The 27,580-nt window shown below is 41.3% G+C and overlaps 1 protein-coding gene across 1 annotated transcript; it reads right to left on the minus strand.

Annotated features, from left to right (window-relative positions):
* Nucleotides 1-349: 349 nt before the first annotated feature.
* Nucleotides 350-27,070, minus strand: ntn4 (netrin 4). Its single transcript, XM_031313463.2, has 10 exons — nucleotides 26,633-27,070; nucleotides 23,897-24,450; nucleotides 17,944-18,222; nucleotides 11,245-11,371; nucleotides 10,078-10,263; nucleotides 3,273-3,486; nucleotides 2,727-2,821; nucleotides 2,229-2,297; nucleotides 1,907-2,080; nucleotides 350-1,474 (listed from the first exon to the last, which is right to left on the minus strand). The coding sequence occupies exons 1-10, from the start codon at nucleotides 26,676-26,678 to the stop codon at nucleotides 1,335-1,337; spliced, it is 1,884 nt and encodes a 627-aa protein (XP_031169323.1). The 5' UTR covers nucleotides 26,679-27,070; the 3' UTR covers nucleotides 350-1,334.
* Nucleotides 27,071-27,580: the final 510 nt, after the last annotated feature.

Consider the following 27,580-nt stretch of genomic DNA (forward strand, 5'->3'; position numbering starts at 1 on the left):
AAACTACATGAATGTAAAAGAATAAAGAAACACGGCGAACAGGTTGATCAAGAAGCTGCAATTTTTCCTTTCCTTTGTACGAAGCTTTACTAATTTTCCGATGATAGTTGTGTGATATTTGTATGCACTTCTTCTACGGTACAAGTTGACCTAATTCACCATATTTGTGAACTAAGACAGTTTCCCCATTTTTTTTTAGACTGGCTAAACTGTTCACAACCTGTCTGATCGTCTAAACACGTGTTTGGACTTTTGTAAAGCGACATTGCCGTGTTCCCAGATCTCAGCAATTACTTTAGCAGGTAATACATAATCATAACCAATAGAAATAATGACCAAGTGCTAAAACTAAGACCAAAGTTGTAATTATCCTTTAATATTACGACATACAAAAACAATTAAACAGAGGGAGAAAGATGAACATAATATTTATATAGATATATACAAATAATACTGTACAAGAGCACAAAGGAAGGAATAACAAGGATTTTCTGAATTGAGTGTAATATGAGATGAATCAATATACATGACGCTGTATCATAAACATTGGAACAGCTGTTTTTGAAAGTGCACTCACAAACCTAGGGAAAAGCTTCAGAGCTGGACTGAATCTGGACTGTGCTCGTAATATACCTCTGCATTCAAACTCCCTCTCTCTCTCTGTCTCACATGCACACACACAGGCAAATACATTCACGTTCGGGATAAAACCCATGCACTCTGATTTCAAGACAGGCACACCTGGACTGGCTAAGATTTAACCACCTGTAGTGGCTTGTATGGCTTGTTCAGCGTCACTCTGGGTGCTTTGCACATTATGTCAGCACACACATACACTGCTGCCTGTGCGAAGGAGTGTCCACTGTAATAGAGAATGGACATGCTCCATCCACAGTCTATGTCAGGGGGCTCATTTAGTGTGTATGTTAAATCCTCCTCTCTTTGTCTGTCCATATTCCCTCAGTCCATCTTAGGCTAAAGTGCTGCAGAGAGGAAGAGATTCAGTTTTAATGTATCTCAATGCGTCCAGAGGGAGTCACTCTGGCCAAAGCACTGAATTCCTCCATTTCTTGAGCTGCAGCAGCAAAAGAAATCCTACATAGGAATGTGCGAGACATGATATGTCTTAATAAATTTATATCCTGTGTGCTTTTAGCTGGTGCAGTCTGCCACAAGCTCTCATTGGACAACAGCAGGGAAATAAAGGGGGTTTCAATCATACTGTTCAGCCCCCAAAAACCTGCTCAATTCAATATTCCACACCTGGAGGACAAGAAAATTCACGGCATTGTTGTCTATGTGTCCATCTGTCCTCCAGTGTTTTAACGGTCCGTCTACCAGTTGCAGTCTTTCTTGAGCAGCGTGAGGACTTTGCGCCCCAAGCTGGCTTTCCAAGGTTTGACGAAGCTCTTCATGTTGACCAGGAGGCGGCCCTGCTTACGGTCCGTGTGGCCCGCCACAAGGTACTCCAACCCTGAGAAATGACGCCAAAGGTCAGGGACACTTAATCCACGTCAATCAACTTAAAAGCTATACTGACTGATTCTCATAACAGCTTACATGTATTGCAATGTTACTGGCCTTCATGCAAAAGCTTCAGAATATACTTCTTTTTCTGATCGGCTGGGATGCGTTTGTTAAAAAACTGATGTATTTTGCCATTTGATACCAGGACATCTTGTTGTACATTATCAATAAGGGTTTTGCTATTCTATATTTTTATTATTGTCCACAAATCTCATGAAAAGACCATTATTTTGTCATTTATCTTCGTGATTATTCTGGGTTTCAGTGGGTTATTTATGTGTCATTAATGGAAAGTTTCCTAAACTTTCGGTATCAGTCTTTAAAGAATTTGATTTCTGACCTGTACTGGGTGAGACAATCATAGGAGTGTTAGTCTGACCTGGGTTGAGGATGGGGCAGGTGCAGCCCCGTGCAGTCCAGGACTCAGGGTAAAGAGTGACCCAACCCAGCTGTATCTTCACCTTGGCGTTCTGACTGAGCACCTTCTGAACTTTGACCTCCACCTCGGCGTGGGAGCCCTTATCGTGGGCTGACAGCACTTTCACCTTCAGGACTAAGAGTCAGGTAGAAAATACATTTATTAATAACTCTGAATGCTGCAATATTGAGAAAGAACGTAGAAAGATGACGAAGATCAGACATTGGGGACAAAGAAATGCAAAGAAAGTTGCAAACACTTTTACGTTCCAGAAAATTCTTACCGTATGCATAATTCATGATGCAGAACAGTTTACTGTTGGTTAGGGCTTGCTCTTTGCACTCACACTTCTCTGCAAGAGACAGACACGGGTACAGATTAGTGTGTGTGTGTGTGTTTGTGTGTGGTATTAGATACTGTGCATGGCGTCCTAAGAATGCAAGCACAGTGTGTGTGTGTCCAGTGAGGAATGTGCCTATGAAAGCTGCAGTTACATGCTGGTGGTGGGGGGTCTAATAGAAGGGACATTTGGAAACTGTCCACGCACACGCACGCACACACACACACACACACACACACACATTTCCTTCTAAGGCCCTATGAAGACTTTCATTACTTAACCATTAATGCTCAGTCACTGGACTGTGGAGGAGGATGAATAACACACACACATGCACACACACACACACACACACACACACACACACACACACACACACACACACACACACACACACACACACACACACACACACACACACACACAGTCTTTGTAGCTCACCTGAGTAGTGAAGGGCAGAGAAGAGTTCGTCTGTTCTGAAGATCCTCACCGGCTCGCTGGAGTTTCCCTCTAAGTTGTACAGGTCCAGATCAGAGCTGCACAAGCACATTACAACATCAGCACACACACATGGGAATGTGAATCTGTATTTAACAAATGTTAAATGGACCTTACTTCATTGCTTATTGAGGCAAATTTGATAAAATTTCAAGTGTCCAATACGTTGCTGCAGAGCAGAATATCTCAATAACTACTGGCGGGGATACCATGAAATTCAGCATGGATATTGATGGTCCCCAGAAATTGTTTCTTGATCATTTTGGAGCCCCCCTGGATGCTTTCTCCTTTGTTCATACAATACAAATGATTACTGATGACTAATTCCCAAACGTCTGCGAAATTTGCCCTGGATAACCATGATCCTCAGAGGATGAATCCTGTGACCCTTGAACCAACATCAGGCCAAAAATGATACTCATCATCAGCATATACTCTGAGTTTAGGTATTGGTATCTGGAGAGAATATGGTTTTGGTTTTTTACTCACCCAAACATACAGTCTCCAGTAAACGGATCACAGTCTCCTGCACAATCACATGGACGGCAGCCATACTCGTGGAAGCCCCAGTATCCCACCATGCACCTGTCACAGTTGGCTCCACCTACTCCAGGTTTACAGATGCAGTTTCCGTTGGAAGGGTCGCAGAGTGAGCTGTCAGCCAAGTGGAAGGGCATGGAGCCCAAGGGGTGACAGTTGCATGCTGGGAGAGAAAAACAAGTAGTTTAGATATGAAGGTGTTACATGTTGCATTTTGACAATCAATAAATCATTAGTATACATTTCTTAGATGATGATTTCTTTACATCACAAATGGAGGCCGTTCGGTTAAGGAAGACCCAGCAACACCCTTTTTTTGTGACAGGAAGCCCCAAGATTTACATATGTGGCTTTAGTTTATTTTTTAAACACAATTTTTCCTTTGTAGATAGCTGAGAGTAGAGAGTCAAACAGAAAACAAACAGGGAGATAGAAGAATGACAAAGGTCTCACCGGTCTGAATCAAACCAGGGACAGTGTGGTTAAATGTTGTGTGTCTAAACTGCTGTCTCACCACAACACCCCCAAAGCTGTGGTTTAAATTTTAAATTTTAACAGCATCAACAATGGTGTCAAACAGAGACCATTAATCTCAACTATGGTGTTCTTTTTTTAACAGTGATTATACCAAAGTCACATTTAATTGATGATTTGTTAAAGTTTGAAAAACTAAATTTTTTGGCTCTGAAGGCTGCAATATTTAAATCAAAAGCCACAACACCCATGAGAAAGAAAGTAAGGATGGCAATGTTACAACATTGCCGTGAAATGATCCCCAGAGGATGATTCCTACTGACTTTGGTAATCCCCCTGACTTCTCCTCATTTTAATTTGTCCTTGATACTTTATGTCCATATACCTGCAAAACTAATGACATTCCCATCAACCTAACCATTAGCAAATGTTGACAGACATGGAGAATATTCTCCTGGAAAAAATCTGATTTGTTTCTTTATCACACTGAAGATGAAAAGCAAGTAGCTACATCAGTAATGTTAAATAGTGTAAATCACTCACATGTTTTTTGGAAATAACTGTGTTTTGGGAAATAGTTTGTAAAGTGCTACAAGAAATACTAGGATATAAGATCCCTATGAGTTGTTTGGTAGTTTATCTCTGAAGAAATTATAATGGGAAGCTACATATACATATACATATTGGTTAAAATGTGTCAGTGTTTTGTCATTAGTTTTGCAGACATTTGGTCATAAAGCAAAAATATTGGACAAATTTAAACTTGACGATTTTGCTAGACGAAAAAGGCAGTAGGATTCATCTTCTGGGGATCATAATTGTCTGATCTAAATTTCATGGCAATCCATCCAAAAGTTGTTGAGATATTTCAGTCTGGCTAAAAATATATTCTAAAACAATAATCTAAAGAAATTATTAAATATAATAAAGCTTCAAAATATATCTAAGAAAATGAAAAATGTCACATTGAAAAGCATCGAGTCTAAAGGTCTTTTAAGCTGACAGTTTTACAATTTATTACCAGGATTTAAGTATTTCATCATTCATCAGTTGTTCTATTTGTATGTCTGCTATTGTTGCAGAAACTTGTAATACAAAGGCCTCTCTCTCCTTCTTATCTCACACACACACACACACATTTCCACTGACAGTCTGAGAAAACTACTGTCTGCTGTCTTTCTACTGTTATCGACACTGAGACCCGTAGCTTTTTGCAGGAGGAGGTGTCAGGCCTCCCCCATAAATCTGTCCCTATCTTAGGGGAGGACGAGGGGGGGGGAGATGTGGTGAAGGAGAGGCAGAAGACGAGGAGGGAGAAACAAAGAGGGGGTGTTGTTTGGAGCCATTTCTCTACTGTTTAATGATGCTTGAAGCTAGACTGGCAGTAAATGACTCTAACTAATTATATACTGTACACCCAGAGGCATGTCTCCCTGCACTCTCTCAATGTTTGACTATAGAAAAAAAAAACATAGTACTACGGACAAATTTCTCAATAAACAGCAACGCTTTCAAGGCTATTTTAATGGTTCACAAATTGATTAATTACTTAATGATTAAAATGCAATATGACTCTGCAAATGTAGTAGTGTAATCATTGTAAAACATTGTAATTTCCCTTGTGGGATTAATAAAAGTATAAATTATTATTATTATTATTATTATTATTATTATTGAAAACTAAATAAAGCCTTCTGACACTGGGATCCTTAGAGCAACATCACATTACATTTTAATAGTTTAATTACTTTTTCTGCAACTTGGGGGGGGGGGGGGGTTTGCTGTAATGACAAAACTGACATATTAATACCTTATAAACTTGCTTTGGTAAAGAACTGCCTATTTACACATCAAACACACTGAGAAACGGTAGCATGTGTTTGTAGTTTATGTATACTTTTAACTCCGTTTTGGTCTCTACCAACTCCAAAATAGGTTACCAAGGTGCCACCAGTCTTATTTAGTTTAAAGCTTTAGTGCGTAACTTTTTGATATTAATGAACGTCCATTACATTGAAGCCATTGCCAAATGAAGCTAATTAAGACTATCAGCTCCACACAACTCTCTCTGTATTTCTCAGTGTGGCTATGTTCAGAAGATTGTGTCGTCCGGCGACTTTCGCGCAGAAACTCGAGTGAAGATAATTACCTCTTCTGAAGAGTCTATCATGTTTTTTTAATCCTCCATGTTCTCCTTGGCTACTAGCAACTGCGTGGAGGAGGGGTGGGGGCTGTGCGCGATCACGGAAGGCTTGTATCATGTGGACGCGCCGACAGTGTTGTTGTCATTACTTAGAATTCCTCATGGGGGCGACAGAAACTACACACCGTAGCTTAAACTGTGGTAAACAGTGGTTCTAACTTCTTTCTGTTCTATATTGTTGTAAATTAAATATCTTTGTGTTTTGGACTGTTGGTTAGACAAAAGAAGACATATGACGACATCACCGCAGATGTCATGGCTACTTTTTATTATTTTCTGACATCTTATAGAAAAAAGAATAACAAATTTAATCCATAATGCAAATAACTGTTAGTTGCAGCAGTATGTGACCATTCTACAACTATAAAATATTTTTTAGGTCCTGTTTATTTTACAAAACATGTACAATATTTTGTATTAAATGTATGTGATTTATGTCTGTTTTTTTTGAAGATTATTTTGTGGGCATTTTTAAGCCTTTATTTATAGAGGACAGCTGAAGACATGAAAGGGGAGAGAAAGGGGGAATGACATGCAGCAAAGGGCCGCAGGTCAGAGTCGAACCGGCGTCCGCTGCGTTGAGGAGTAAACCTCTATATATGGGCGCCTGCTCTACCAGGTGAGCTACCCAGGCACCCTATGTCTATGTTTTTATGTTATATTTTTCGGAATTCCTTAATAAAAGGGAGCAGGAATGTCAGGTTTCCCACATTTGATCAGACAGTTTATCAGACAAATCACCCGGGACAACATAACCCTTACTAGACCAAACTGTGCAATTCCAATAAAATAATAATGAAATCACATTTATAGATTTTACAGACGTGCACACAAGCACACACAAGACATACAAATTACCAGACATGTAACGACTATTACAAGATAAGATTTTCGCACGTGTATCTACACTATTGTTTAGTTAGCAGCCTCTGCACGTTAATAATTAATGTAACCCAGATTACAGCACCACCTCAGTTCGATGTAAAGCCAAAACACGTGTGACAATGTGTTTGGTAAGTGTGTGTGTTTATATATCTGCGTGAAAATTGAGCATTTGAAGGGGGTCATTACACTAGGACTCCTGTGTGGTAATGTGTGTGTGTGTGTGTGTGTGTGTGTGTGTGTGTGTGTGTGTGTGTGTGTGTGTATAGCTGCAAGAGCTCTGACATTGAAAACTTCATGAGACATGACAAGATACCTGCCTGAGCAACAAGTGTAGACAACCCCCCCCCCGCCCACACACACACACACACACACACACATACACATACATATATATAAACCACACATTGTAACTTTCCCCCCCGCTAAAGAGTTTTGGTGTGTACAAGCTTGACAGGAGTGTTTTCTTTCCAGGGCCCCTCGAAGACTGGTATGAAGAAAATGTTCCTCACGATGGAGGGAAATTCCTCCATTGTCAGCGGGATTTCACAACCTGTACCTTCGTCTCAGGGGTTCTCCAAAGCCATGCCGTTGCTCCTTCTTTATATCAATCAGCCGTCAGTGAGGATCATTAGCCCTCCAACGCCCATCCACAGGCAAGTTTTTAGGCGCAGTAAAACCCCCATGTATGACAACCAACCCAATCACTGAAATCCAAACCTATAATAACATGTCTGCTTTAAACAAAGGCGGTGCATCAATTTTCTACCTTATCAGATAAGTCAACACACCTAAACTTTATGGTCTTAAATAAAGACATAAATACATACTAATAAAAAACTAATACAATACTGATAACAACAATCAAATAAGGCTGTGCCTTGTTGGCATACATCTGCTCCAATAAAAGATCTTGAATCAATGCTAACGGACTCTAAGCAGAACAGTTAGCCTCAAACAAAGATGTAAAAGTAAGTATGTAGAAGTAGTGAGTATTTATGCTGCTTGGTGTACACGCTATATGATTGTGACAAGTTTAAAGATTTATGTGGGAAAACTAGACCATGCTAGCAGCTCTGTGATGCTTAATGAGTTAAATGCTAATGTCAGCATGCTAACATGCTCACAATGATAACGCTTACACGCTGATGCTAAGTGGGCATGATGTTTACCATGTTCACCATAGAGACAGAGCGCATTTAACTCCTGCCCACACCGGAGGGGAAAACAATTCATCGCTCTGTGTTGACTTTGTATTGCATTAAGGTGCCTCCTTGTCAATTCTGTTCTCTAGCAAACAACAGAAAAATGCCTAAAAGCTGCCGTGTGGTTAGATGCACTACCAACAGGGTAAAGGGGAGCGTGCCTCTGTTCCCACAGCCCTATGTTCCCACATTTCTAAGATTTATTTTCAAAATTAGGCCCTCGTTCCCACATTTCTAAGATTTTTTTCTAAAATTAGGCCCTATGTTCCCACATTTCCTTTTCATAAATTTGTATCAGATGTTATCCCCCTTTCTCCCAATTTGATAGCCAATTACACCCAACCTATTATCCAGTAGCAATGGACTACAGATGGAATGTAACCCTAACCCTAACCCTAACATAGGGCCTAATTTTGTGGGAACATAGGGCTATGAGAACATAGGGCCTAATTTTCAGTGAAAAAAAAATTCTTATAAATGCGGGAACATAGGGATGTGGGACCATTGGGCTGTGCAACATAGGGCTGACCCCGGGTAAAGAACCCATAACTAAGTTTTTATAAGCCGCCAAACTAAAAAAACTGAGCTTTTAGGAAGACAAAAGTGGATACAGGCAATAAAATGTGAAGCATCAGCAGAAAGAGATGTTGACACTCAGTATGCCTAACATTAGATGTGCACAGACATTTGTCATCACACTTGTCAGTTTTAGGCTAACTATATTTCTGTAAGCTGTTACAAGCTGTTATAGTTTTGTTAAGCTGAGGCATTTTGGCAGTATGCAACTTGTGTTATAGTGGAATGTGGATATATCAGAAAGCTATTATGTTTGTAAGTGCCTTAGCTTGCTAACACAAAGCTAAAATTTGCTTACTAACAGCTAAAGTGTTCTCTCTGGTTGCTAAAATAATCTTTTGATATGCTTAAATCTAATGTTTTTAGCTAGCTACAGGCCTTTTGTTAGCGTTTCAGCCTTTGCTTGCATATTGTGGCACCTCTTGATATAAAGAAATAAGAAATAAAGCATGCATGACATGACACCCCGACTGAGTGATACAATTGGGCTAATAGGTAACATATTCTCCCCCTAGATGTTTTTGAATGGTCTGCTGGAATTTGACAGTTGTTATAAATTCAATGTGTGTGCCTACGTGAACACACACACAAGTAATCATGTCCAGCATACCTGCAGGACTGAGCTCGCTGGGTCAAATCTGACACATAATCAGACGGGGAATGTAGCCACTGCTCTGTGTTTATGGATGACTATCGTGTGTTTACTTAAGACTCATCTCATCACCGGAGGGCAGCACGCCACTCACACACACACACACACACACACACACACACACACGAGACCCTCACACACTACTACCAATGATTACCCTTAAGCTACTCAAGGTCTGAGTCATGCATGAAAAATGGCAAAACAAGCTGAGATGGACACGCAGGGGTTTGTGTGTTGGGCTTTGAGTCAAAACGTAGGAATGCCACCATCTGATGATTAACTACGGCGTAAACGTTGGCTGGAGCGTGGGCCGTCTGCTGACGCGCGCACACACACACACACACACACACACACACACACACACACACACACACACACACACACACACACACACACACACACACACACACACACACACACACACACAGGGCCAGGTGCCCATCAGGTATCAGCGTTATCCAGCACGTCCCGGCTTGTGATCTTAGCATTCCTTGTGAGAATGAGAGCGCTGTGCCAGTGTGGTGTGTATGAGAATAATGTTATGATTCACACCAGCAACATTTTATCAATGTTTGTGTGATTAATTATGCTACATGACATTTTGCAGTGTTCTACACGTTGCGGTTTGCAAGAACATAGGGTATGGCAACATCCCTGCATCTAATATGTATATGTGAAATTCCTGAAGTCATCTCATTTGAGAGCCACGTTGTTATAATGAGCAACAGGTTTAGTAAGATGTGACTGGTGTGTGTATCTTACGTTTGCAGGAGTCGGGGGCTGTCTGTGGTCTCTGGGGGTCTCTGTAGAAGCCAGCTTTGCATTTCTGACACTGACGTCCTTCAGTGTTGTGCAGACAGTCACAAATGCCTCCGCTGCGCTGGCCAGTCTCACGCCACGCCGTCCAGTCAAAACGGCAGCTCTGAGCGTGTCCGTTACACTTACACTCTGGTGTGAACAGGAAGAAATCAACACATCAGCAACAAGGACAGAACTGTCAGTCACTATCAGCCCCTGCATCGTTAGACTATTATATAGGGCTGATATTCGCCTTTTGATTGGCCATATATTTATCTGTGAATTGTCTGTGAAAAGCACTAGATCTAACAGTCACTGCCTGTAGGCTTGAAAGGTAACACAGGAAAGGTTTGTAGTTTCTCATACTTACTCCACAATATATCTATACTATACTGTATTTTCACATCACATGATTGCCTCTTTACAGCTCCAAAGCTCTACTGAAAAGAAGTTTTTATGGACATTTTAAGGCTTTACTGCATCTCTGTTGGGAATCCAAACTGACTGTAGCCGCTGTCCTCCCTAGAGGAGCCACCTTTTTTGGTGGAGAATTTCTTTACAATAAAAACTTGGCATTAAGGCTCTGAAAATTGATGTACAAACGTATATTTGTTTCAGGAACTACGTTAAAAACCCCCACAACAGGTAACTTTCTATAAATAAGAACATCTCACATTTTATGAATTTGACACTGAAGAAAAAAAGCTTGTTGAGGTGCAAAACAGACTGCTGCTTCGCTCTATTTGTTTTATTTTCTTAACCTTTGCACCTGGTTTGCCATTTGGTGTACCCAAATTCTCCCAAATGCTCCTTGTCTTTATAGCTTAATCTTCTCTCTAAATCCTCATCAGGGCTTGGATACCATGCTTTGTTCAAGATGTTTTTTCTACAGGCTGTTGCTGTTTTTGCAAAGGCTTTAGTAAGAAAAGGTTACTGTTAAGTTGTTTGTTCTTGTGGCAGTGACCCCACACTTGATTGACCTATAATCATCAACAGCACTGCTAGTCCCACCTGAAACTACCTGGAACTTAATTTGAGAATCACATTCTAAAATGTTATTGTAGGAACTTTTTCAGAAAGCATGACACGTTCCTGTGGTGGAAAAGGTGCGACTGTGTTTGCTCGACTCACTCCGACATTCGTGCGGCGCGCCTGTTAGTCCGTCAGCGGGCTGCCAGGGTCGGTCGTTGTAGAGAGGAGTGCAGCGCTCGCAGTGATCACCTGCAGTGTTGTGTCTGCACACACACTTCCCATGGACCTGAGAGAGAGAGAGAGAGAGAGAGAGAGAGAGAGAGAGAGAGAGAGGAAAGAGCTCATTATCAACTAGCAAAATGGCAGACAGAGGTAGAGATGGAAGGATGGGAGGAACAAAGAGGTCACTGTGATGGAGAGCAAAGTTTCCCACATAAGGACAAGTATGTTGGGGGTTCCTCTTAGATTTCACACTCTGCATTTCTCCTCCTTTCTATCTTCTTTTCTACGACTCTTTCCCTCTTCTTCTCCACTTCATCTCACTCCATCTCTCTCTCTCAGTCTCTCTTGTACTCCCTCGCCTGAAAATTAGTGATAGTGAATGGAGATTGATTGTTTGGCTTCATCACTGGAAACAAGAACGGGCCTCTGGTCTGAAAAGCCTGTGTGTGTGTGTGTGTGTGTGTGTGTGTGTGTGTGTGTGTGTGTGTGTGTGTGTGTGTATGAGAAGAGTGCAAGTATGCAGCGCTGAGAGCACAATAACAATCTCCTTGTCATTCCTGTGAGCTGGAATGCCATGCATGCTGGATAATGATTGAAGAAAGGGAGGGGGCAAGGCATCTGAGGAAGCTCTTTATTTGTTTGCGTTACACCATGCAACTGTAATGTAGGACACACACACACACACACACACACACACACACACACACACACACACACACACACACACACACACACACACACAGCAGTAATGACTTGACGTTTAAGAGGCCATTTTCACTGACACACACACGCGCACACACACACACACACACACACACACACACACACATTACAGAGGTAGACACACACTGATAAACATTGAAAATAACTGCAAATGCACAAAAACACACACCGATTCTTATATTTGTTTCCCACGGTGTTAGACGGCTCTGATTCCCACAAACACACTGTACTGAGTATAGAGTTAAACACATCCACATGCTATAGCATAAAGCCAACATGTTCTCTGACCCCAGATCAGTCCTGCAATGCCGGGGTGAACACACGCACACACATGACTGATTTTACACCATTTCAATCACACTAATAAGGGGGAAGCAATTGCATAAATGAGAGGTCCAGGAAAATGGGAGGCAGGAGACCTAATGACACATATCGCAAAAATGAAAAAGAAGAAGAAGTAATTAATGGAAAAGTGGAAAAGAGTGGAGGGAAATGAGGGGGAAAAAAGAAGAAATGGGCAAGAAGAAGGGGAAAAGGGCAGTAGCAGCAGCTGGCTCGGGTCCAGACAGCTGGTATTTCGACCCATTTCAGATGTTTACCATAACGTGATACGGGACAATTAACACATGTACACACTGAGAGCTGCACACACGCAACCGTGTAAACTCGGCCATACAGAGGACACCGCAGAGCCGGACTGATGTGTGATGCTAATGATTTTACGACGAATACAAAATTATCAGAAACTTGTAATTAAATCCAAACCAGAAGCCAGAAACACATTTTGGGATGTTCAGATAAAATATTTAGTATTTCCAAGACCGTTATGAATAAATAGGATGACAATGGGGATCCTAACACAAAATTATATCTAAAAGCATTAAATCATGCAGCATTGTGCCATTATGTATTACTTTTACTACTTCATCAAATGCCTTTGCCATGTCAGCAAAACCTGCTTTTAATGTAACTATAAATGTAGTTGTCAATACTCTATAACAGCCTGGTATTATTTCCAATACATTGTAATAATTATACCACTTAAGTGCCTCCAATTCCTCATATTGGCCTCTGGGTCAAAGGCTAATGTTATTCGGTACATACAACCCCTATATGTTGCTATCAAACTGCATACTGTTATGTCAACACATAAGATTCAAACGCTAAGGAGATATGCAATAAAAAAAGGTAAAATCTCATTCAACTATTGAACTTGATTTCCTTTTGCATTAAACCTCCTCCTCAATGACAAGCCAGTAAAACAGTAGAGACAGCATGTTATGTTTGTTACAGACTGAGTAGTTCTCCTCTTGTAGGCTACTCCTTATAAATAGACATTTACTCTATATAATAGACTCATGAGGAAAATATGTTAAGGCAGATGTAAGTTAAAGATATGGAAAGAAAGAGAGGGAAAGAGGTACAGAAAGATGTAAAAAGAGGCAGTTAAATTGTGATAAAAAGAGAACACACACATCCTGACTGGACTAATTGCTGCTAACGCTCCAGTAAGTGTCCCTGGATGTCATTATGTGTGTGTGTGTGTGTGTGTGTGTGTGTTGGCTTTGTGGCTAACTAACAGACAGTGTAATCACCCTGAATTGCAAAATACCCCATGTGAGGGGACCACAACAACAACAAAAAACAAAACCTCTTTTCGTCTATGTTTACAGTGTCTGCACAGTAATGACTCGATGTATAAGAGGCCACTTTCTCACACACACACACACACACACACTCACACACACACACACACACACACACACACACACACACACACACACACGTATGTACGTACGTATGTTTAGTGTAAAGGAAGACCAGTAAGTACATTTACTCAAGTACTTATTTAAGGCATTTTATGTAACTTTATACTTTTACTCCACTATCTGAGGCAAATATTGTACTTTTTACTCCACTACATTTGTCTGACAGCTTTTCAGATGGCAGTTTTTCATCCCCTTCCTGTCCAGTGCAAACCATGTATCTCCAGATGTGTTGATGTTGAATGTTCATGATAAACTGAAGGATGAGGTGTTCCTTTATGTGTTGATAAAATTCTTCTCCTTCTTAAGCTAAATAAAGTCTTTAAAAAGCCTCTTGGATCAGCTGGAAAATGCTTTGTCACAAAGCTGAAAACAGGTCTGTTTTTCTGACACCATGGAAAGTGGACCTTTCTCACAGGATAGCGTCGCTAAAACATACGAGAATTCTATAGAATATTATGCATTGCTGTAGATTAAACAGTATATAAAGGAGTTAAATTAGCCCAACGTTAAACATCTACAGCAGTAAAATGCAACAAACACATTAATGCAGGAATATTAATTCAAAAACATCAGATATAATAGGAAAACACTGACAGGGAACATTTTACTGCACGGTGAGTACTTTTACTTTTGATACATTAAGTCCATTTTGCTGATAATTTTATTTACTTAAGTGAGGTTTAGAATGCAGGCATTTTACTTGAAGTGGAGTATTTTCAAAGTGTGGTATTAGTACTTTTACTTAAGTAAAGGACCTAAATACTTCTTCCATCACTGCACACGCCCTTCCCTTCCCTGACTGATCGGTAATCTCTGCCCTCATCTCCCATCTTGTGCTGCTCTGCTTGTTTGGGTTTTACCAGAAAACAGTGGCTCTGGAAACAGAGACACAAAACAAACTGCTGATAAAACTGCTGAAAAAAAGTCGCTTATATAACATCTGTGTGTTTATCGAACACTACCCACATGGCACACGGCACAGCGATGCTCCGATGACCTGAGGTAATGTTATGAGGACGGTTAAGAAGGATTTACTGTTCAAACTTCCAGTCCTGGGCAAAGTTGGACTAATATTTGTGATAAAAAATTAAATGTTAGCCACACATGAAAGCATTATTATTATTATTATTATTATCCTGGCATGCAGAGGAGGGTTTTACAGCCCTGCGGTCTAAAGACTGCTTCAGAGGATTTTTCACCCTCAAAAGAAGGAAATCCTGATGAAAGAGCCACTTGGAATTTCTCGACACGAAAATAGTCGGATTTAAAGATTGTGTCCAATAAATCGGCTATCAGCAGCTCCATTACAAAACCGCTGGTATCAGCAAAGAAAACACATGAATCGTGTCGTTCATTTATCACGTGTAACAGGCCTACCAAAGATTTTCATCTGCTTCATATCAAGATGAAATATGAGTGTTTTTTAAGCTGCTTGTAGGAATGTAATTTTTAGGATCTTATAAGTTGCAGTATGCATGACGTTTTATCGTTTCATGCTCTAAACCAGTGGTTCCCAACCTTTTTTCCTTGGCGCCCCCCCTACTTGTGTCTAAGAAAAGCTGAGCCCCCCCTCCGAAACCGAAGTTGAGGTAACTTTCCCTTACTTTCTTTTTTGATACAGAGGTTATCAGCACTTTTACGTTTCTCCGCCATGTTTCGTTCATAAAATAGTGATGCCGTGGCGGCAGGAAAAACGAGGATGATAGCAGCTAGCAGCTGACTTGATGACAGGTTAAGAGGTCCCAGAGGTTTGGCCTACTAAGTAGCCTGCCTACAAGTTTAAGCGAGAACAAAAATATATAGTTTTTATACAGACTTTTGTATACATTATATATTTATCATAATTTGTTTAACATGTGCAAATATTTTTTTTTTACCTCAACCTCAAACCAGATAAAAACTTGCGCCCCCCCTGTGATCTTTGCCGCTCCCCTTAGGGGTCCCCGAACCCCAGGTTGGGAACCACTGCTCTAAACGACTTATAGGATGTGAAACAGACTAGAAAGTACATGTGCTTTAGTTGACTATATCTATTTTCTGCTACTTTATACTTTATACTTCTGCTTCACGACATCTCACAGGCATATATTGTACTTTTCACTCTGCTACATTATTTATACATTATTTAAGATAACTTTAGTTACTTTGCAGAGTCATATTAATATAATATATAATATAATATATACCGGTAATCAAAAAGAGAAGCTACAATGTTAATTTCAGTGCATATCTTGGTCACAATTCTTTAAAAAAAACAAAAGATCCATATCAAAAATGTTGGTTTTGTTGGGTCTTTATGTAGAAAAAGTAGTGTAAACTAAACGCTCACATATTATTATCACTATCAGCCTCAACTATCTGTTACTACAGTATGCATTGATGAGTACTATTGTTTATCCGTATAAATGTCTTTGCTTATATAAGTTGTAAAGGAAACTCCTTGTTGACTCTCACTTTCCACGTCGAGCCTCGCTGATTGCAGCAGAACAGACATTTCTGTTTGTGGAGATGGCTGTGATAAGAGCATAAACTCTGAAATACTTTTCCAGGAAAAACCCTGAATCAGTCGTGTCTGTTCACACCTTTATCAACACATCAACACCGTCCTTAACCCTTGAATCAATATCTACATCTCTTGTTTGTTATGAACAGGAAAGGCAGCTGTTTATCTGACCAGACGGATCCAGAAGAACAGAGGAAGCAGGAGAGGGAAAGGTGATCCTCCGTCTCACCACCCCTCCTTTAGTCTGTTATTAAGACTGCCAACACAAAGTGAGCAAGCTGTTAAGTCTGTAAGTATCAAGCCTTATAATCTTCCTTAGAACAAGTGAGAAGCCTGCCCATGGGGTGTGATTACTTCATGATAAGTATCAAAACAAGTGAAAGAAAGGTCAAAACAGAGTGAAGGAACAGTGGTGCTTCAGTATCACAGCATCAAGGCTTAAAACAAGCTCATTTGCATTGAAAATAGGAGTATTGCTATTTATTTTCTTGATAAAAACAAAACTAATCTTAATTTAAAGATTAACTTTCAAGCTTTCAACAGAGTGTGAGATGCAGCTAAAATCGTCAGAAAAGGCTACTAAGTAGACCATGAGTTAAGATTTGTTTTTGTCAAACTACTAAGGTCAAGGTTAAGGTCAAGAATCAACAGTCACGCTCAAGTTATGACGTATTTCAGTATTAGTTTAATAAATGTAATTGTATATTTTAAAATTTAAAAAGGTACCCCGTAGTTTTTGACCACTAGTGGCGCTCTGGAGCGATGTTTTGATAAGCGGGTTCCTTTTTTGTTTGTATCTCCATTGTTTGCTCCATGAGCACTCGCATGTATGTGCACGAACACAAGGGTGATAGGATTATACTTTCCTGCTGATTGCAGGGGGCAATAACGCAAACGTGTAGTGCATGTGAGCCATAAAAGATGAAGAAGGAGATGAAGAAGATGCAAGCTGTGTCCGCAATCACTCCCCTGTTAAACTACTACTCTACTCCCTATATAACACACTCTAAATAGTTTACTCTGTAGTTCGCAGTAAATTGAGATTTTATATCATCATTTTATCGTCATTGGATGCGACTTTGTTCCTTCCCTTGTGGGAACTTTTGGAGGCAATTTGTACTGTATAATGCATATATTTCACACACAAATAAAACATTTCAGACACTCAAATAAATTGGCCGGTATGGACTGTAAATACAGTGCAGTATTTAGTAAAGGAGTGATAAAGGACTAAACGTTTTTAGGACATCTAGTTTCTCGGCTGGAAACATCTCAACAGTTGCTAGCTAGGCCTTCACGTCAAATTTCCCAATGTGTTGATAAATGAAAGTTCCATTTACCGGTCCATCAAATGAACGGGCATTACAGAATATGATGTCCCTTGGTTTCCTGCTATTCCACTGATGGGAAGTTGGTGGCGGTAACATGCCAAGAACGTAACAATGATCCAGCAAAAGGTAAGTAAGAAGACGTATTAGGAGACACACAATATGTCTTGGTGTGAAACACTGAATGCAAACAAGTATGTTACAAGCAAACTGCACAGGGTGCCTTTAATAGTAAAGTAAAATTTTAAAGTACTATTTTTAGAGTAAACAAGTGCATTCTAATACACATAATGACTCTACACTCATCTCTTACCACATGGTTGGTGCGGTCTCTGATGGGCTGGTAACCCGGTGCAGGAACACACTGCTCGGCGTGTCCGTTACAGAAGCAGCTTCCCTTCACTATTAGGTCGTAGATGGCAAAGTGTTGGGTTGGAAGAGCTTTGTTTGCGGAGGCAAGGTCTTTGGCCTGGCAGGGACACAACTGACGCTTCAGCAGTCGGATTCGGACGTTGGTCACCCTCAGCTGCTGCTGGCCCTCCACCCCGAACGGATCCAGGGACTCCCACTTTGGGAGAGTGCGGTAGATAACCTGTTAGCCAGAAAGAGAAAGATCTGCCGTCACATTTCATAATGAAACAAGTCTGTGTTCATTTTAATAGGCTAAAGTGCATTTCATTTAAGGTGATTTCTCTTCAAGTGCTCTTTTCCAAAGAAACACCTGATTGTAGGAATGTGCCACTTGCTGCCTCGGCTGTCAGCAGTCTTTTCTTCCGATTTTTTAACAGAACTTTGGACAAACTTGGCTGTGTAGTTCCAGAACTACACAATCCATTTTGTGAGTTTTAAGAGGTGACAAGACTGGTTCACATTCAAGCTGCCAGACTTAATGGATTCTCTAGGGATGTTTCTAGACAATAACATTTTTCAGCCTTGACTGGACTTTGCAAAACTATATATTTAATAGCCAAATGTATCAAAAAACTTGTTTATCCTGGACAGGCTTCGCACATACTGCGAATAGCAACAAAACTGAAGGACTTTTATAGCCCAAAATAACATTTGACATACCGAACTGTCCACAACATTTTAGCAACATTTTAGTTTCTTCAGCACCAAAAGGACAAGACAAGCAAAAACAGCAACAGAGTTTATTTTCTTCTCATCACTTCCTTTTTGGTTTAAACTTCCGTTTCCGTTTAAAACCTTGAATCAGTATTTAATTTAGCCAAATACATGAGGCCGATTGTGTTATATGAGCATGAGACTGTGTCCCTGCAAGTTTTTGGACTGTTGGATGAATGAGAGTGGCAGGTTTTCTTTGGGCTTTGTGAAGGCCATTTGTCATTATGTTTGAAACATTTTGTACCTGTTAAAACTTGATCTAACACTCACAGTTCCACTTTGAGGATCTTGAGCATACAGAATAAACTCATACAGGCTTAGTTTTCCCTTCAGAAGGTGGAGTTGTTTTGTTAGGCTTTATGGCTTCCCCTCTCTATTCCTTTAAATCTAGACAAGAATCATAACATTCTTAATAGCACAAACAAGTAGATGGGATGCTGTTCTCCCTAGCAGCCCCAATTCACGATTTAGAGGCATTAGACGACTGTATTCAGCGGCACAATCAGGTTTATTGATGCTACTCATGTCACTTCATCTGTCATGTTAATGGAGGGGTTGTTTTGGTATCATTTGTGCACTAAACTATGACCTTACACCCTGCCGCCATTAACTACATCCTCATGTGACCATGAAGGTGCTGGGTGTCCTTAAGTGAGTGCACCCAATTTTTCTCCCCCCCTATTCCCCCTCTTTCTGTCTGGTCCCTGGACATCCTTCAAATCAAAGATCCCTTTATAGGCTGCCTGCCATTGCCATGGCTACTGCTGCTACCAGCAACCAACACCGCTGCTGTTGTCGGGGTGAAAAAGTTGGTGTCTGCCCCAACTCTCGCTGTGAAAGAAATGTGTGTGTTTGTGTTTCTTTACAAAGTGTGTGTTGTTGTCACTGGCTGTCATTGATATCATTGGACGAGTAGTGTGTGTGTTTTTATGTGCGTTTTCTTTGGCTGAAGCAAGATGCGAGCAAAAGGCCCCCATGCGGCTCCCTCATTGGCTGTATGACTGGCGGAGAGTGTGATAGGAGGAGCACTATTAATTTCCCCGTTGTTGGAAAAGGTCGCGGGGTCACGGCATTGTGGTCCACAATTAAGAGAACACGACAAATAGGACGAGGGGCGCCGGTCCGCGGGAGAGCACGGAGAGCAGGGCCAGACAAAGACGGGGGACGGAGATTCAGCTTCACATAACTCAGAGCCGGACAAAAGGCCCGCGACAGCCCGGTGACACCACAGCAACACCAGCACACACACACAACCACACTGGCATGCACGTAGACATCAGTGTCATGCTTTCCTTTACACAACACAAATCCCACACCAGGCCATCTTGGAGCTTTTACTATACAGTGATGCCTCGTAGTTTTCCTTTGAATGTGGAGACAAAATATTAGTGTTCACAAATACGCTGATGAAACCCATGTTTACGTTCATCTGAGCCCTGAATGGATAAAGTCTCCCCAGGAGTCCTTAAGGGTTTTTTAGGGGGGCCAAGGAAAATGAAGAAAATAATTCAGAATTTATCTGTTTATTTACTGATATTGTTATATACAGATTTTTTAACAAAAGATGGTAAAAAAATCTATGGTTTAGCTCAAACACTGCTCTTTAACTGCTTTTCAAACAATGTTTAATGACTACATTGCACATTTAACTTCTTGTCTATTTTGTCTTTCACTTTTTTGCTCCACTTTTTATTACGTTAAGCATTTCCTGAGTTGCAAGAGGATGTAGTTTGCTGTAAATTACAGTAAACAGTGTCCTCTTGCAGCAGAAATGCTAACCTTTGGATGGAGGTGCATCTCTTGTACAGGTCTCTGAGTCGGTGTGGATTGTTAAATTTGATAAAATAAAAGTCTGCCTGTTCAGTGAGACGTGGCGAGTGATGGACGTGGAGCTTTTGACCACCAGCGGCACTATGGAGCAACGTTTTGATGAGCGGGTCCTCGTTTTCTTTATATCTCAAACTCTACTCACACTCACTGCAGACGTACGTGAGAGAGATCTTTCAGGCTGTTTCACTGATATACAGTTGGTAGTGGTAACAGGAAAAATAAGGTAGCAATGTCCCGAAAAATGATGCAGGTTTCAAAATACTTTGCAAATGTTTTGTGAGAAAGGAAATGCACTCATTGGGCCTCAGTGTGTTTTGGTGGGAAACACTGACTATAAATATTTATACTGGCATTGGTTTACAAGAAAACTCCACAGGGAACTTTGAACTGTAATTGCATTTACAAGCTGCTATTTTAAACCCTCACTATCACTCCTGTGTGTCTAATGTAGAATCTGAGAATCTTTGCTCTACGGAGAATATCACATAATAATATACATAATAACATTAGCATAATTACGGAAGTTGAGAAAAAAAAAGAGAGTCTTGAAAGTTTTATACCTGCCGTCACAAATATGCAACACATTTCAGGCCCAATGAGCCACATTTTAAGTTTAGTCGATCTACGTCCTGAGGCAGTGGGTTCACCGTGGGCCACGTGTCCACTTCCGGCTGAAAAATAAAAGTAAGTCTGGCTTAAACAGACGTAATTCCATCAAAGCACTGTGGACTGTAATCTGGTAAACAGGCACAATGGGCATTGATGGAAGGAGAAAGACGGAGAGGGAAACAGAGAGGGGGGGGGGGATGGGTGTCTAGCCAACAGTACCAACATCGATCAGAGCAACGGCACTTCCTTCCCAGCAGACAGACGGAGAGCCAACTGTATGTGTTTATCTGAAAGGGCACGGATGAGTGTGTGTGTGTGTGTGTGTGTGTGTGTGTGTGTGTGTGTGTGCTCGAGGAACTGTGGAAAAGAGAGAGGATATGTGTGTTGGCTGGTCTGCCTCATTCTTTTCCCTCACATTCTTCCAGCACAGCTGACCTCATAAATAAGACAACACACACACACACACACACACACACACACACACACACACACACACACACACACACACACACACACACACACATTACTTATTCAAGTTATATGGCCTATTTACTTTGCTTTAATATTTCAGTGTTTTTATCTAAGTGTGTTTTAGTGTTTTAACAATAATTTCTGTTTTTCTAAAATAGATTTCATTCAACACTTTGTTATTCTATTATGTTGACCAACAATTAGAGGGCTCATTTTCAAGTTCATATTAATTCGCCATGACAACTTAGCAAACTCCAAGGTCAATAATCAATAAATAAACTAAATTGCAATGCTTATAAACTGTTTAACTGTCATTATAGTTGACGTACAATCACAACAAGAACACACAGGAGCAGAAAAAGTGCGAACAGCTGAGCAGCAGCAGCTGCTGGTCTGTCAGAGCACTACTTGACCTCTTTTAATCTCTGGGTCATCAGTTGAGGGGTTAGAAGTCAAATGTCATGCTCCCAGCACAGGTTGCTGAGAAACGTGCAGAAACCAATATGTGAAGTAGAAAGTCAGAGAGAGAGGCAGAAAGGAAAATAAGCTGCTGTTTTTCACACCTTCATGAACAAAAGGTGGAGAGAAAGTCATGTAATAAATGCCAAAAGGGTTTTTTCTTACAAGCACAAGTCCATAAATCCACACGCAAACTTAAACCAAGAACACATGTACAAAGAAACACAGCAGGAGTACATAAGAAAGATTTATGATACAGCAGCAGAATAAGGCCATAACAGCTGAATACTTGGAAAGGAGTCGTAGCAGCGAGAGCCCGTCAAAGAGGAGGCAAACACACATTACACATGAGAGCACTGCAGGGAGTCCAGAGCAGCACCACGCTTGGCATGCGCCTCCACACACATCTGCAGAGCAGACACACTGCTTCAATTAAACATCAATAGACTTCAAGAAGCCCTCTCGTGCTACAGTCAAAGTATGCCTATTAAACACTCACTCATGCACGCACACACGCACACTCACAGAGCTTCCCCCACCTGGCTGAGCTCTGCTTTCATTCTGCTCAGTCGTGTGACTGTATGACTCTTGCATGTTGCGTGACTTACAGGACTGAATTTGTTCCAGTAGGAGGGGTAATGATACACTTTAAATCGTTTGTTAAGAAGAAAATAAGCGCCTGTCTTTAGCATTATTTACCTGTCATACACAGCATGTGTGATATGACATAATTAGCAATTCATTCATAGAGAAAGAAACAGCTGAGCAGAAAACGCTCTGTCACCCCCTCCAGCATTACACTGCAGGTGTGTATCCGCCCTCTTTTCCCCTGCCTTCTGAGCGATCTGACTGTGTTTAGATTGAACGAAATGGAGGGAATTCAACCGAGGCCTGATACAAATCTGATCATCCTAAGCGCTTCTGGCAGGTAGTAATAAATTGTGAAGAGAAAAGACAAAGAAATCTGCGTTGTGGTTGAAGAAAAAGAAATGTTACTGTGTATACTCGACACTGAAACTCTTGAACTTTTACTTAATTTAAGTTATTTTGACTTAACCTGTAATTTATATTATATCTCATACATTACCTTATTTGAAGCTTTAGTGCGTAACTTTTTGATATTAATGAACGAATGTTACATTCAAGTCATTGCCAACTGAGTTGCTACAAAGCTAATTAAGACTATCAGCTCCACCCAACTCTCTCTGTATTTCTCAGTATGGCTATGTTCAGAAGATTGTGTCGTCCGGTGACTTTCCCGCGCAGAAACTCGAGTGAAGATAATGACCTCTTCTGAAGAGTCCATCATGTTTTTTTAATCCTCCTTGTCCTCCTTGGCTACTAGCAACTGCGTGGAGGTGGGGGGCAGAAACTACGCTCTATAGCTTTTAACAAATCTTTTGGCCACCTGGGGCCAACATCTGAGGGAAATATATGGCCCTGTAGCTGCTAAAAGCTCCACTAGGTTTACCAACTAGTTGCTAACTTTGTCTGTCTGTTGTTTGGTGCTGAGCAGGAAGTGTACAGTGGGGTTTTTAGAGAGATGAAAACAGCTGCTTCATGCTGCTGGAAATGATGCTGATGAGAGCGGTGAACCCAAACAGTAAGAGTAAAGAAGCGTCGTAGAGCTGAGGTTTGTCGCTGTGAGCCACACCTTCCACATTACATGGAGTAATTTGATCCAGTGTGACTATGAAAATATCGATTAGTGCAGACACAGACAGATTTTAATGTCTGATGTAAAGGTAAGAAACATACAGCTCCCTCCTCACCTCTCCACGGTTGCAGGGATAAGCCCCGGAGTATTTGGAGCTGCAGGTGGCCCCGTCCCGGCCCACACCTGCCTTTCCCTCCTCCATCCTGAAGGCGGCGCTGCAGTTGCTGGCATAGTACTGCAGCATCTTCCACGTTTTCCCAAAGTCCTGCGAACGCTCCAGGGTCATGGCAGCAGGCCTCGGCGAGCGAAACACCATGATGAGATGTGTGAAGTAGAACTCCGCCTCCAGGTCCAGCTGCACCGTCTCAGACTCCACCCGCTCAGCCGACTGCCACCAGGTGTTGGGGTGACGGAAGGAGGAGTCGGACATGGCCCCGGCCAGGTGGGACAGGAGAGGCAAGCCGGCGTTGCATTTGGCGCACTTTGCAGCGCTGCAGGCCAGGTTGGTGTTGGGGTCGGAGTAGGAGCAGTAGAGCTCGGTGTTGTTGTTGCCACAGACGGTCTGCGTCATGACCCGGCGACCCAGGGCTAAGTTACCCATACGGGGGTTGCAGGCCCGGCTCTCACAGCGAGGGGCCACACCTGCACGAAACACCTCCAACGACAGACCTGGATGGATGGAGAAAGAGAAAAAAAAGAGTTTACACGCGTACTTCGCGTATCACACACCTCTAGTGTTATTTAGCCATGCATATAGTATTTGTCCACATTGTAAAATGTCTGCCTTCACCCCAATACAATGGAGGTGAATGAAATAACTTTAACACAGCATTGCGGCATTAAAATGGCACTAAAATCCTCTATACAGGTCACACCGGGACTATTTCTTTGGTAGGACAGAGAAAGGGAAAGATGCATGGCTAGATACTGTACCGCTAGAGATAAGTGAGAACATTTTTTATGGTTTGTTGTTATGAATTGACTTTTTTGAACTCCAGAAGTCTAGATTTTAAGAGGAAGAGCAATACAAATGGCCAGAAAACCAATTTCAAAGGCCGTACCTGAACAAAACTTACAACAGAACATAGGCTCAAGCCCCCCTAAAAAGGGTGATTTTAAATCAACTTTAATGCTTCAAGTTAGAGTTTGCAAACTTGTCTGTTAGTGACAGAGGACAAACAATTACAGGTTCAAAGGGCTTGACACAGGTTTAATATCCTGTGTCGCTGACGCCAATGCTATGCACCTGTAACCCCGTCAAGGAAAGGGTTAACAGAAACGTAATGTTGGCCAATCGGCCATTGGCTGAGTCTTTATCTGATCTGTCAGAGGGAGAGCAGGAGACGGTTGTGAAGTTTAACGTTGGTAGTCCCCAGAGAAGAAGTTGGTCATTTCATGGTGCAGATTAGAACCCAAATTGAAATGTAAGCAACTAAAATTGCTGAATGTTAGAACATTGTGTCAAATCGTTGTTATTACTGTGACTAATAAAGTGTCAGGTTTAGTTCCATCATAGTGTCAAAAAACATTAGCTGGTGTTGTTGTTCAGTAGCTAGCTCAGAGATTATCCGCTAATGAAATTACTGATTTAGCAGGGGGGGTTAACACTTTTGCCAGGCACTGTATCCGTGTCACATTCTAATTAGGGGCTGAGCCCCCCTAAAGGTCTGATCCTAGAATCGCCCCTGCAACAGAAGAACACTTAAGAAAACTCTCCCTATCTAAGCGGATAATTTTGTGTAATAATTGACCATATTAAGCAATAAAATGTCTTGCAGTCAGCATTCAATGCCCCACTGTGACCCGAGAGCTTACTTCCTCTTTAAGCAGGTTTGGAGGTTTTGGAGAGTTTAGTAAACAGACACATCTGAATCTGTCAGAGTCTGTGTGAGAGTGAGTGGGCAAGCTGAGAGTGACTCAGTGTGTGTGTGTGTACACAAGTGATTTACCTCGATCGGAAATGTTACGCTAAAGGGATAATAGAAGCATTGTGCACCTGCCTGCTGCAGACTGCAGCCAGCGTGGACTCTAACACAGATAAAGTTTGGCAGCTCGGGGAGGATGAGCAGCATTCAGACGCCTTCCAGACGCTTTGCAAACCCCCCGAGGGCCAAAGTGTCATCTTCCATCTTGGATTTATTAACTAAAACCTGGAGCTCACTTTGTTTTTCATGTCAATGACTTCACAGATGGGCTCATATTAAACCTCAGAGCCGGAATTATTGAACTTTTGCACTGAGGAACCTTTTCTAGAGGGATGTTCTTTGTTAGACTGGAGTTCATGATGAATTACATAACTGTCTGTATGTGTGGAGGTCATGGGGGAAACCTTTCAACTGTATAATAAAAAAAACATTTTGTGCTAATTAATAGGAAGTAAACTAATAAATAAATGTGTTAAATTAAACTAGATTTAATTTTACAAGAACTTGCATATATTATAGCCTACCTAATTTGGAAGCTATTGATCGAAAAAGACAAATCACAACTAGTATGTTTTGAATACTACTTCCATTCAAATCTGTCGCAGTGAACAACAATGAGGCTTAGACATTTTAGGTGATTTGGAATCAACTCTAAACGTTTAGTATGCGAGTCCAAGTGTTTAGAAATGCAAAGTAGGAACTCTTCTAGTGAAAGAATAAAATTATTCTGCATTGTTCTGCATTGGTGCACTTCGCTGCTCATTAATAACAATAACTCTGACAATAGGATGTTTAATGTAAAAAAAAAAAACACACGCACACACACACACACGCACGCGCGCGCGCACACACACACACACACACACACACACACACACACACACACACACACACACACACACACACACACACACACACTAACTAACCTGCATTTGACAACACGGCCAGGCTGATTACAAATAAGACCAACATCTCTCCTTGTTTTAAAGGAATAATCCGAAATATGTGAGAAAAGGGAGAAAATGCGCTGGAGTTATTCAGACATCAAGTAGGCTATGCAAAGATTTCATCCACGGTGGCAGAGACAAGTGCGTAGGTTCAAATCCAGTGTGGACTTTCTCTTTCACTCAGCTGCGATCCAATAAGCCGATAATAACTCATGAAGAAACAGCATGACCCCGGACGGTGTGTGATGTCCCGCTGAGAGAGGAGAAGACTGGAGATGAAGTGAACGGGTCTGCTCAGCTCGTCTGCTGCTTCGGGACCTGCAGCGTGTTTCATTTCCCCACAGTGTGCGCCTGCTGCCCGCTCTGCCCCGCACATCTATTTCTAAGGATCGCAGGGAGACGGAGAGAGGTTGTGTAGTGACAGCAGCAGCAGCTCCGCCTCTCCTCCGCATTTTTCTCTCATTTAAAGGAACATCCAGTTTGTGCGTAATGGATGGAGCCCACAACCTGCTACTCACACCGGGGCTCCCAACATGACGGTCCATGAGGAAACTCCAGGGGGCCTTTGTGAGGAGTTCAGGGAGTCAACGAAATAAGGATTAAAGGTGTCTAATCAGAGGTTTTACCCCATCCAACAGTAGAGACCAACCACAAAACGTCTCTGGGTATCTGGCAGTGCTGGAAGAGAAGAAGTACTCACATATTTTACGTAAGTAAAAGTACCAATCCTATAGTATAAAAATACTCTATTACAAATAAAAGTCATGCATTCAGTGTTTCAAAAAGCAGTACAGAAGTAGGCCTATTAGCAAAAAATGTACTTAAATGATGTATGAGGTAAGTTTAATGTTACATTTGAACTGCTTTGGATACTTTTGATAATATATCATAATCTATTAGTATTTTGAACTAATTGAGTACTTACCT

This window comes from Sander lucioperca, chromosome 20 (genome assembly GCF_008315115.2).
Source record: "Sander lucioperca isolate FBNREF2018 chromosome 20, SLUC_FBN_1.2, whole genome shotgun sequence".
NCBI classification, from domain to species: Eukaryota; Metazoa; Chordata; class Actinopteri; order Perciformes; family Percidae; genus Sander; species Sander lucioperca.